The sequence below is a fragment of the Notamacropus eugenii genome, chromosome 1 (genome assembly GCF_028372415.1).
Source record: "Notamacropus eugenii isolate mMacEug1 chromosome 1, mMacEug1.pri_v2, whole genome shotgun sequence".
In the NCBI taxonomy this organism is placed as follows: domain Eukaryota; kingdom Metazoa; phylum Chordata; class Mammalia; order Diprotodontia; family Macropodidae; genus Notamacropus; species Notamacropus eugenii.
The window spans coordinates 666,246,264-666,258,327 of NC_092872.1; the positions used below are offsets into that span (position 1 = coordinate 666,246,264).

At 42.2% G+C, this 12,064-nt stretch overlaps 1 protein-coding gene across 3 annotated transcripts in view; it reads left to right on the forward strand.

Moving 5' to 3' along the window:
• The first annotated feature begins 2,514 nt into the window (after positions 1 to 2,514).
• The window catches only part of THADA (THADA armadillo repeat containing), a 433,436-nt gene continuing 423,886 nt past the window's right edge, over positions 2,515 to 12,064 (forward strand). Inside the window, exons 1-5 of one of the 3 annotated variants that reach the window (XM_072635749.1) lie at positions 3,511 to 3,598; positions 4,935 to 5,179; positions 9,723 to 9,823; positions 10,331 to 10,425; positions 11,592 to 11,722. In XM_072635749.1, coding sequence (XP_072491850.1) covers positions 5,115 to 5,179; positions 9,723 to 9,823; positions 10,331 to 10,425; positions 11,592 to 11,722 — 392 coding nt within the window. In that variant the 5' untranslated portion in view covers positions 3,511 to 3,598; positions 4,935 to 5,114. Of the gene's footprint in view, positions 2,619 to 3,510; positions 3,599 to 4,394; positions 5,180 to 9,722; positions 9,824 to 10,330; positions 10,426 to 11,591; positions 11,723 to 12,064 lie in introns of those variants that run through there. The other 2 variants (XM_072635750.1, XM_072635751.1) reach the window with 2 other exon arrangements.

The window sequence follows — 12,064 nt, forward strand, 5'->3', positions numbered from 1 at the left end:
GCTGATCTATGCCTAGTTTCTGCCATACTAATTTCCAGTTTTCCCAGCAGTTTTTGTCAAATAGTGAGTTATTATCCCAGAAGTTGGAGTCTTTTGAGTTTATCAAACAGCAGATTACTGTAATTATTGACTACTATGTCTTGTGTACCTAACCTATTCTACAGATCTATCATTCTATTTTTCAATCAGTACCAAATAGTTTTCATGATTGCTACTTTATAAGAAAGTTTTATATCCATCAGTGTGTAAATCTTGAACATGTAATGCAGACAGATCCAGAACTGAAGAGAAGACAGGGCTGAATTACATGTCTGGCATACATTTGGCATTTAATATCTGCTGGTTGAATTAATGAATTACATTGGGGAAATTGGAAAGTGTTTTAATAAACCCAAAATGCTGGTTGCCACAAAAGTCTATGTCTTTGGGATTACAAAGTTCAGAACACATTCATTAAACAAGTATGTGTTAAGTGTCTACTATGTACTAAGTACAGTGAATGTAAAGTCATACAAAACAATTCTTGCTCTCCAAAAGATTACCTTCTACTGAGGGAAACAACACAACCTTGGAGTTAGAAAGGATTTCATTGGTCATCTACTGCAATTCATATCCCACCCCCTCAAATCCTTACCAGTCTGCCCTCTTCCCCCATAAATGGTAATCTAGACTCTGCCTGAAGACCTATAATGGGAGAAAACCCATAAGGCGAGAAAGGTCAATAATCAATCAACATAGTCCCTACTACGTGCTAGGCACAGGGCTAAGTGATGAGGACACAAAGAAAGGCAAAAGATAGTCCATGTCGTCCAGGAACTGACAGTCATATAAACACAACACATAAAAAGAAGCTGAAAAGGGAGAGAGGAGGAAAGTATAATGAAGTCCTGCAGGGAAATGATGAGGTGTCTGCTCTGGACTGCCTACTCAAATACAGGCTCTGGGAGGAAGTCATTCATAGTCACTGGGAGGGAGGAGCCCCAGGGTCCGAGTAACTGAGATGGGCTTCAGAGTTGATCTGATTTTGCAGTTAACATAGGTTTGTGGAGACTACCAAATGGAACTGATGGAAGATTTTCCTTCCATCATGCCTAAATTTGCCTTTAGATAACACTTAACTATTGTTCCTAGAGCTAGGCATTAGATCAAATCCATCCTTCACTGCAAAAAAAAATCTTTTCTGGTGGGGGGGGGCAGTGTTGGAGTTTGGACATTAGGGAGAGCTCACGGAAGAAGTGACATTTGACCTTGAGCCTTGAAGAGTAGGACTTAAAAAGGCAGAGATTTTGGATGGGAAGGGTGAGGGTTATATTTGCAGAAAACATTTAGAAGTCAGTTAGAAGTAAGAGATCATTGGGTACTTTAGGGAAATATTAGTTTGTTGAGTCAAAGTGATATTCCTAAAGCACAGAGCTAAGCCACTCCCTTGCTCAAGATCCACTGGTTCTCTGTTGCCTGTAGCTTAAAATACAAACTTGTTTGGAATTTTAAAGCACTTTACATACAGACTGGTTCCAGCCTAACTTTCATGCTCTACATTCCAGCTAGACTGATTCTAAGTCCCATGCTGTCCCCCAGGCATCCTCTCTCAACCTCCCATCTCTTAGAATCCCTTTTTTCAAAATTCAGCTCAAGCACCACGTCCTACATGAGGCCTTTTCTTATTTTCCTACAGGACAAACCCAAATCCCCCTTCCCAATTACCTTGTATATATTTCAGGTCTATTCACACGTGTATGTGTTATTTTCCCCAGTAGAACATAAACTCCTAGAAAACAAGGATAATTTCTTCATTTGTATTCTCAAAACCTAGCTTGGTGCCTGGCACGCAGCAGTAGGTGCTTCATGCTTGTGGAGAGATTGGTTTGGGCAAGGGAATTAAAGGGACAGGGCTGGAGAGATAGGCAGCGACCAGACTTGCCAACAAGGCTGCGTCCGTCCCTTCCCACGTGATCGTTCGGTCATACAGGGCGTCTCCACAATCTTAGTGCAGCCTAAATTTAAATAGTAAGAGTTCTGGAACACACACGCACAGGGGTCTCCGCTGCGGAAGGGAAGGGGCTGTCTCATTTTTGTTTCCGAACGCAGGGCCTGGCACGAGGCTGGCACTTCAGGGCATAATAGTAACACAAACGACGTTTCTGCAGCACTTACTACGGCCCCGGGCACTTATTTCAAACGTCTCTTAACTGGGTGAGCCGGGGCGCCTGAGGGCCCACCAGTCAGCGGATAACAGAAGGGCAGAAGTCACCATGCCCCCGGATTCTAAAGCACAGAACGCAAGGGCAGCCCCGGCCCGGCGCGGCGTGGCGGGGGCCCAGGGTCACGGCCTCCCGGAGCACCCTTCCCCACCCCCTTTAAATTTGGTGTCCCCAACGAACTACGCCGGAGGGCCCGCCTCCTCGCGACGTTCAGCGGCGATTCCTAACTCCTGATTGGCTGTTCCCTCCGCCAGTCAGGCCTGACGGCGAATCCACCTCCCTCCTCCCGGACCCCGGCGGCCTGACGCCTCCACGCACGCAGGGGGACCGGCTCGAGACCCCTCCACGGTGGGCGGCAAACGCGTGGGCCCCGTCGAGACAGCCGCGCCTCTTCACACGGACGCCCAGGACCACGAGGTACGCTGGCGTTGGACGCCATCCCCACCTGGCGCCCTCCCGTCCCGCCGAAGCGCTCCTCCGCCGGGTAACTGGGGATCGCGGCGTGAAGCGTGCTTGCCAAGTCCTGTATCGTAGCATCGCGAGAACGGGGCGGGCGCGTGACTTCCGGGCTCTCTGGTTTCCTGGGAGACCCTGTACCCTCCCAGCCACGTGTTTCCGAGCCTTTCTCGGCTGCAGGCTGCTGAGAGGATGCACGTGGGACCCCTGGGGTGCGGAGAGACAGGTCCTTTCGCTCCAGGAGAGGGGAATCCCGTGTGCATCATACAGTGCGGTCTCCATGGCAGGAGCTCGGTGCACACTTCTGTTAGACGTTCAGTCCTGAGCCATGTGTATAGGGATCATCTTCTGAAAAACATTAGTTGTTCAGCCCTGACCAACCTTTCATGACACAGTTTGGGATTTTCTTGGCAAAGATACTGGCGTAGATTTGCCATTTTCTTCTCCAGCTCATTTTACAGTGGAGGAAACTGAGGCGAACAGAGCTAAGTGACCGACCCCCAGCTGATGAACGTGGGAGGCTGGATTTGAACTCAGGAAGATGTCCAAGCCCAGCCCTCTTCAGTCACCTAGCTGCCCTTTTGAAAACCAGGAGAGGGCTGACCCCACTACCCTCCCACTGCTTACTGGACTCCAGAGGCTCCCTGTGACTGGTGGGGTTTAAAGCACGTCCCAGCACCTGCAGCTTGCTACCATTTCCAGTCTTCTTACATCCCTCTATGATCCAGCAGATCCTGGCATATAGGAAGTATTACATCTCCCTTTGTGCTGGCTCTTTGTCCTTCATGCCTGGAATACTCTCTCTCCGCACTTCCACTTTTTTTTACCTCCCTGGCTTCCTTTAGGATTCAACTCAATTTCTATCTTTCAGCTGGAGATCCTCCTGGGCCTGTCACCAGCCTATGTCTTCCTCTCTCGAGATTACTTTCCATTTATACTAGGTACATCTTGTATTTACACAATTATTTCCATGTTGTCTTCCCCACTAGATAATATATATTTTCTTCCATCAAGGATCTCATTTTTTGCCTTTCTTTTCATCAGCCCTTAATATAGTGCTTGGCCCGATTGTAAGTCCTTAGGAAATACAAGTTGAAGTACCTGATGGATTTTTAAGCTGTCAAAAGCTTTATATTACTCTTAGATAATTCCTGGAGTCACAATAGGAGTTTATATAGATTCCTTAGGCAATGTGAGGGTATTGATTGCTGTTAACTGAATAGGGGATTGACATAATAGAACCTGTTCTTTAGGAAAATCACTTTGGCAGCCTTTTGTAAGATACATTCAAGGGTGGGAGACTTGAGGTAGGGGGATCAATTAGGAGGAAACTGCCCAGGGTCACACAACTAATAAGTGTCTGAGGTGGAATTTGAACTCACATTTTCTTGACTCCAGGCTCAATGTTCTATTCAGTGAGCTACCCAGCAGGGAAAAGTGGGGATTGTGTTCATCCTTGGTTGCCGTAGAAGACCATGCCATCAGAGAAATGATGACATGACTTGCACTTGACTTTGTTTTGAGTGAGGGAGGGCTGTGCAGGTCACCAGCCTCATTTCTCCTCCAGAGTCATCTGAATCCAATGACCCAATATTCCTCAGGATGACTGGAGATGTCCCAGGATGCACTGGGACACCTTGGGGCCTTTAGGCCAAGGTCTTTGCAGATACTTTAGGTGAGGCAATACCCATTCATTGAATAGGCCTGTTTAAGAAGTAACCAGTGCATGGCCCCTTTAATGAGGTCAAGAAAAACAAAGGCATCAGGCTGGGTGGAAAACAGCAAGAGTTACTACTGATAATTACTCTAAAGTTAGGGGTGTCTAGGAGCACTTGGCGGAGGCCCCTTGGAGTCCCAGTTTGAGAGCATAGTAGGTTTAAGGTTTTGGGAGAGGACAGGCGATGGCAAAGGAAAGGAAGGAAAAGGGAAAAAAAGTGGGGATAGTTTTGTGTATTAAGTGTACTTGTGAGGGAATTTCTGACACAGAGAAGGGAAGGCCATTCCCTTGACTGACCCCCATGCCTGGAATGCTCTCCCTCATCATCTCTCACTTTTAGGCTTCACTGGCTTTTCTCAAGCCCCAGCTAAAATCCTGTTTTCTACAGGAATTCTTTCCCATTCCCTCTCATGCCCTCCTCCTGTTGATTATTTCCTTTTTAACCCTACACACAGCTTGTTCAACTGTATTTGTGTTTGCATGTTGCCTGTCTCATTAGATTGTGAGCTCCTTGAGTTCAGGGACTAACTTTTACCATTTTTTGTATCCCCAACTCTTAGCATAGTGCCTGGCACATAGATGCTTATTGGTGGACTATTTGGGCTGTGATCAGTGGAGGGAGAAACTGAGTGATTTTTGCCTTTTGATTATAATTCAAACCACCTGGATGAAATAAGGAACTAAATCAGGAGTTTGAGAAACGGATCACAAATGTGGAACAGAGGCATAATATTGTAGGGATGGGGAATTTCATTCATCCAAGAAACTACAAGAGCTTCCTCTTTTCCAGAAGTGTCTTGAAAAGGTAGGGGAACCAATGAGGGGAAATTGTGTTCTGAATCTTATTCTCACTAATAAGGAGGAGCTGGTTGCATGTGAAGTGACTACTCCATAGTCTATGATAGAGGAAAAAGAGGAAACCTGGGCATGGTCTCACACATAGCCCAGATTTTGGGAAAGCAGATATGAAAGGGTTCACAGGAAGAACAGATAGGATCTTACTGAGTAAAATGTCTTAGAGGAAGTCAGAACAAGAGGGATAGTAGGTACTTGAGAAAGAAATTCTGAAGACACAAACAAAAATAGCTGCAATGAAGAGGAAAAATTAGATTTATTTGAAAAGACTGGTGTGTAAGCACAGGGAATCAATTTAAATTTAAAAATATTATTGATTTTTTTTTATATCATCTACATTTCCTTTTCTCTCCTAGAGAGCCATCCTTTATAACAAAGAAAAAAGGAAAGAAAAGCAGTTTAATGAAACTAGTCAATATATCAAAAAAGTCTGATATTATACGTAGTGATTTATATGCACCTTCTCCTATCTCTTCTTTGGGTCTAGGCTGGGTCATTATAAATTCACAGCCTTCAGGTCTTTTCATTTTCTTTATTATTCTCATTGAATGAATTGTCTGTCTACCTGATTCTGCTCATTTCAACGGGCATTTTTGCATATAAGTTTTCTCATGCTTCTCTATATCCATCATATTCATTGTTTCTTAGAATATAGTAATTTTCCATTACATTAATGTGCTACAACTTGTTTAGCCATTCCCCTGTTGATGGATATATATTTTAGTTCTTTGCTGTGGCAAAAAGTGTTTCCATAAATATTTTGGGGCAGATGGATTCCTTCCTTCCTTCCTTCCTTCCTTCCTTCCTTCCTTCCTTCCTTCCTTCCTTCCTTCCTTCCTCCTTCCTTCCTTCCTTCCTTCCTTCCTTCCTTCCTTCCTTCCTTCCTTCCTTCCTTCCTTCCTTCCTTCCTTCCTTCCTTCCTTCCCCTACCAGTGAAATCTCTGTATCAAACATTTCATTCACTTTCTTTGCAAATTCCAAATTGCTTTCCAGAATGCTGGACCAGTTCTCAGCTTCACTAACAGTGTATACCCATCTTTACTTCCAACATTGACTTCCATTTTGTCAGTTTGTGGGGTGTTAGATGAGCCCTCAAAATTTTGGGGAATTTGCATCTCTCTTATAAGCAGTTTGGAGCATTCTTTCATATGATTCTTAATAGTTTGAAATTATTTTTAGAATTGTCTATTCATATTCTTTGACCATTTATCTATTGGGGAATGACTTTTAATCTTACATAGGTTAATTACTAATGTGTCTTGGATTTTAGGCTCTTATCAAGGATATTTGATGTAAAGTTTTCCCCCAGTTGTTAGTGTCCTTTCTTATCCTAATTTCATTAATTTTGTTTATGCTAAGGCTTTTTATTTCATGTGATTGAAGTTATCTATTTTATCTTTCATAATTGTCCCTATCCTTTGTTTGGTAACAAAATCACTTCTAGGTGTAATTGTGAAAAATACATGACCTGGCTCTCTTCTGATTTTCTTTTTATGTGATCTTTAATATTCAGGCTATGTATGCAACTTAAGGGGCAGCTAGTTGGCACGTGGGATAGAGTGCCGGACCTGAAGTCAGGAACACTCATCTTCCTGAGTTCAAATGTGATCTCAGTTACTTACAGACTGTGTGACCCTGGGCAGGTCACTTAACTCTGTCTGCTTCAGTTCCTCATCTGTAAAATGAGCTGGAGAGGGAAATAGTGACCCACTCCAGTATGTTTGCCAAGAAATCCCCAAATGGGGTTATGAACAGTCGGACATGACTGAAATGATTGAACAGCAATAATGTGCAACTTAGATTTAAAAAATAGAGTAAAGAAGTATGTGGTAGCAGCATTATCCTAAGGCTCTCCTCAGCATAGGTTAGCTTAGTTTTTCTTTTAGTTAGTCTTTTAAAAGACATTGCAACAGTCCTCAGTACTAAATTGGCTCAGAGGACTAAAGCCTTGGAATCCTGCTCTGCTGAGGGGATTGAATACAAAAGAAGCCAGGCCGTGAAAAGTCACTTGCTCCTTTCTTGGGCTATGGACCAGCATGGACAGAGCTAAGTCCGACTACATCCTTGCTGAATATCCATTCACTTCCAGGCCCAATTAACTGCCCTATGTTAACTGTCATATATTCTCTGAGTGCCTTGTTTTGTTCATTCTCAAACCTGGGCTACCAGTGCAAGTCAGGTCTGGCCTGGTATTAGGTGGAAGCGAGGGCAGGTAACAGAGGATGAATACAAGAGCATGGCATAGTGTCAGGAATGATAACGCTCAGACTGAGCTGAGGCTGGTGAGGGACCTAAGAAGAGCAAACACTTTATTTTTAAAGACAATTTTTAAAAGTTCTGTTTGGAGTAAAAGAAGGCTCAGGGAAAGGATTAAGACTCTTTTGGTGTGACTGAAGTGATGGTAACTAATAACAAAGAGAGAGAGGGCTGAGCTGCTCTAGTCTTAACTCTATAAGTTTTTTCTGCAATGGAGAATGACCACAGCAGAGACTGAAAAAGTGACTAATAAGCAGCTGATAACTCACAAATGATCGTAAACAAGGAGATGGAAAGTACCTAATTGTCCCTTATGACTTTGAATCACTTGGCTCTCATGGACCATACCCTTGGCTACTGAAAGAATTGGCACATGTGATTGCTAAGTGACTTTCAGTGATATTTGAAAGACCATAGAAAAAGGGGAGAGGAAGCATGGGACTGGTGAAGGGTGAATGTGGTCCTGATTTTCAAAAAAGGGAAGAGAGAAGAGTCTACAAACTATAGGCCATTGACCTTGACTTCTGTTCCTGGAAAAATTCTGATCATTAAAGAGAAAGTTGGTGAACATCTAAAAATGGAAGTGATGATTTAAAAAAGCTATGTCAGACCAAGTTCCTTTCCTTTTTTGTCAGGAGGAATACATTAGTTGGTGAGGGGAATGTTGTGGATAGAATTTACTTAGGCTTCAGTAAAGATTGTGATAAAGTGCTTAATGCCATTTTGGTAGAGGAGATGGATTGTTGAATGGCTGGACTTAAAATGTGGTTATTAATGGACCGATGCTGATGATGGAGGCAGGAAGCCTCCAGTGGAGTACCCCAGGGATCTATGCTTCGTTCTTTGCTGTATAACACTTTATCATCCCTTTGGATGAGGACATAGATGGAATGTTTATCTTGTGGTGTTTGTCCTTCATTCTCGAAGAGGACCATGACATCAAGATGATGACGTGACTTGCAGCTGACTTTGATTTGAGGGAGGGAGGGCTATGCAAGGTCACCAGCCTCACTTCTTCTCCTGAGCCATCTGGATCCAGTGGTCTGATATTCATCAGGACGACTAGAGATGACCCAGGTTACAGATGTTTATCTAATTTGTGGATGACACAGCACTGGGGTGGGAGGGTAGGCTGAGGGGGGAGCTACCACCCTGAGGAGTTATCAGGAGCCAAGAGGATTTTGATAGGCTATGGCCTGGGGCATATGAAATCCAGTAAAAGTACATGTAAAGTCTTATACTTGGGTTAAAAAACTCAACAGCTGGACAAAGATATGGGGGCTTTTAGTGGACCACTTTGTGCTTGATGCAGACCATTTCTGCCAGGGGTACCCACTGCTCAGGGAAAAGCATCACAGGCCCAGAGGGGAGAGACCCTCTCAGAGCCCCCACGAAATGTCTCACTCAGCCCTCTGGTTCTTTCTTCTGTCAGAACAATCAAAAGCCCAGCTGCCTCATTGAGGGCCAATTTGGGAACACCAAGCTGACTTTGGGGTTTCAATCCCAATTCTGTTCCTACTTGTATGACCTTAGGCAAATTACTTTTCTAAGTGCCTTTTTTTTTTCTGGAGGAGGAAGACAAGGCAGTTGGGGTTAAGTGACTTGTCCAAGGTCACACAGCTAGTAAGTGTCAAGTGTCTGAGGCTGGATTTGAACTCAGGTCCTGACTCCAGGGCTGGTGCTCTATCCTCTGCGTCACCTAGCTGCCTCCTCTGTGCCTTTTTCTTCAGTTAACAAACAAAGGGTTGAAACAGATAACCTTGAAAGTCCCATTCAGCTTTGACTCTGATTTGGGCCAGCCTCCCTTCCCCCAGACCACCTGCAGTTTTTACTTTTGAATGGTTTTGGTATCATTTCTAAAGCTTCAAAAATACATTCAAATGTCCATCTTTCCTGTAGAAGTCAAATGAGATAATGTATGTTTAGCACTTTGCAAAATGTTGTAAAACCCTTTATTAAGGCTTCAATAAGATGGTTCCCATAAAACCAGCAAACGCTGGGTAATTTGAACTAGTAGAGAACTTGATTCTAAATTTAACAAGGTATTAGAATGTATAATTTTAAATAAGGTGAAATGTGTGTTGCCATATGTTGAAACAGAAAGAGTGACTTTAATAGAAATGCTGGATTAAATTAATCCAACATTTAGTAGTCATTAATAAATTATTTCTGAACCACTTCTCTAGCAGGTCTTAATGTTAAAAATAAATAAATTTTACAACTCTTATTTGTTACAGTGTACACAGTTTTAATTTGTCCAAAATGGTTTTAAAGAAGAAAAAAGATATTCAGGTTGCTGCAGTGATTGTTGGTCACCAGGACCTTGAAACATTGAGATGTGAGTGTTTTCTTTTTCTGCCTGTTTAATGTTTAATGCTTGTTTAATGTACTTCTGTCCTAGTTTGTAAGCATTTCTTAGTATGCGTAGGGAGTCTATACGGGGTTTCAAATTTGGGTCTTCTGAGTCAGCCAATGGTAAAGAAGTCTCTTGGTGTAATAGAAAGAGCACTGAATTTACAGAGAGGATTTGGGTTTGTGTCTGCTTATTCTGGGTAAGTTACTTATTCTTCTGAGCCTCAGTTTCTCTATGAGTAAAATGTGGATAACAATAATTGTGCCACTGACTTCATAGAGTGACGTGGAAGAAAAGTGTTTTCTAAATGTCCAAGTGCTGTGTAAATGTGAGTTATTATTGGGTTAAATTGTATTCCTGTCTTTTTCTCTCACATGCAGATTAAGCCCTACATTTTTAGTTTATAAATATTCAGTTCTTTATAACATAGATTAGAAACACAATTTATATATTGTTGAAGCCATAGGAAAATATCTTTTGTGTATTATTTAGCATTTGCAGATGCTGAAAAGGAGAACCTTGCTTCCCTATTGTTACGGTGTGTACAGCTCACCGATGGACTAGTCCAAATCCATTGTATCAAACAGGTAAGGCTTAACTGGCATCCAGGGATATCAAAACATGGTTCAGAATCTTCTAAAGCCGTTGTGTACTCCTTAGTATCAGCCCACAGTGTAGCCCCTGTGGGACTTTTCTGAACACCAAGGTAGTTTCAGTTGTTGCTTCATTAACTTCCTAAATGATAAGTGATGGATGCCATATTTGGGGTTCACCTGAAGATGGACTTATAGATGAGAGAGGATGGCTAGACCACTTCTTCAGCCTTTGGAGTGTATGAAATACTTCTTTTTTTTTTTTTAAATAGGGGAAAAACCAGTTTGGGTTAACATTTCTTGCAATGTTGTTTTTAAAAATGACATTGTATGTTATCTAAGATATTAAGGTTAGTATCATTTGTGCCCCCAAACAAACTTTTACCATTTGAATTTAAATGATGAGAGAAATGATTATTAATAACCAATATCTTGGAGAGATTGAGAGCTCTCTCTTTCTTCCAAATTCTTGAGTTTAAAAAGTGCAGACTTTTAAAGGATAGTCTAAGGTGGGGAAGTCCATTGTGTTCTGCTCAAGGTTGGGTGGAGACAGATCCTTTTGTCTAGAAAACTCTAGGCTTCAGGGTTGTCTCAGCTTAGAGACAGAGTGGTCTGAATACAGAGATATTTTTGACATGATGTCACTCTTAGCCCCTCGTTGAACACCTGTTCTTCTTAGGGTATATAAACTGTGAGCCCATCATCATGGCTGTCTTTGGTCTAAGAGAGATGGCCAAGGGACCATCCTTTTATTAATAAATGTGCTGGCCTTTGAATAAAATGATTAAATTACCCAGAAGTTATATCTCTTGAACCCTTTTTAGTTGTCACAATAATATATTTCGATATTTCTGTTTTAAGAGAAGTGTTGGTTATCTCATTGGTGCAACAAAACCTCATTTTTTTAAGGGAAAAATTTAATGTCTCCTAAGATCCCATCTTTCCAGCTCTAAGTCCTATAATGCCATGATCCTGTATTCTGTCACAATACTGATGTCTCACTCAGCACTCTTAACGAAAGGGAAACTATTTAGCAACTATATAACAACCATTATTTTGGAGTGGTTGGGAGAGTCTCATCATGACAAATTAGACTATTTCCCACGCAGGTGATATTTTTGGATTTTTCACTTGGTCTTGTTTTCTTTTCTCTCTCATAGATTGTGCCTTTGCTGGAGAAGCTAGATGGGAATCAGGCTTGTGATCCCATGTTTCAGAGTTGCTTGGATGTTTTAGGACGTATTTATTTTTCTGTGGGCCCAAAGAACCCTTTGAAGAAAGTGCTGGCAAGGTAAGAAAAAAGCGACTTAATAATGGTGATGGCCTAACTGAAAAAGAACAGTTAATCTGACATTTAAAGGTAATTTATTGGCTAGGTAAAATGGCACTAAATTACTAATTCTGTTTCCACTCCAGGTGCTGGGTTTATGTTATTTTGTCTTCTGACCTCCATTGTAACTGCGGGGGCTGCATGTTCACAACTTTTTATTATATTATTGTAATTGATTGGATGCCTGCAGAAGTTGCAGTTTCTCCTCCTAGAGGAGGAGAAAAAAAGTTCTTACTCTTGACATTCACCTTGTCTGTTCTGGGGACTTTTCAAAGCTATGGCCACGTGTTTATAAGACTGTGT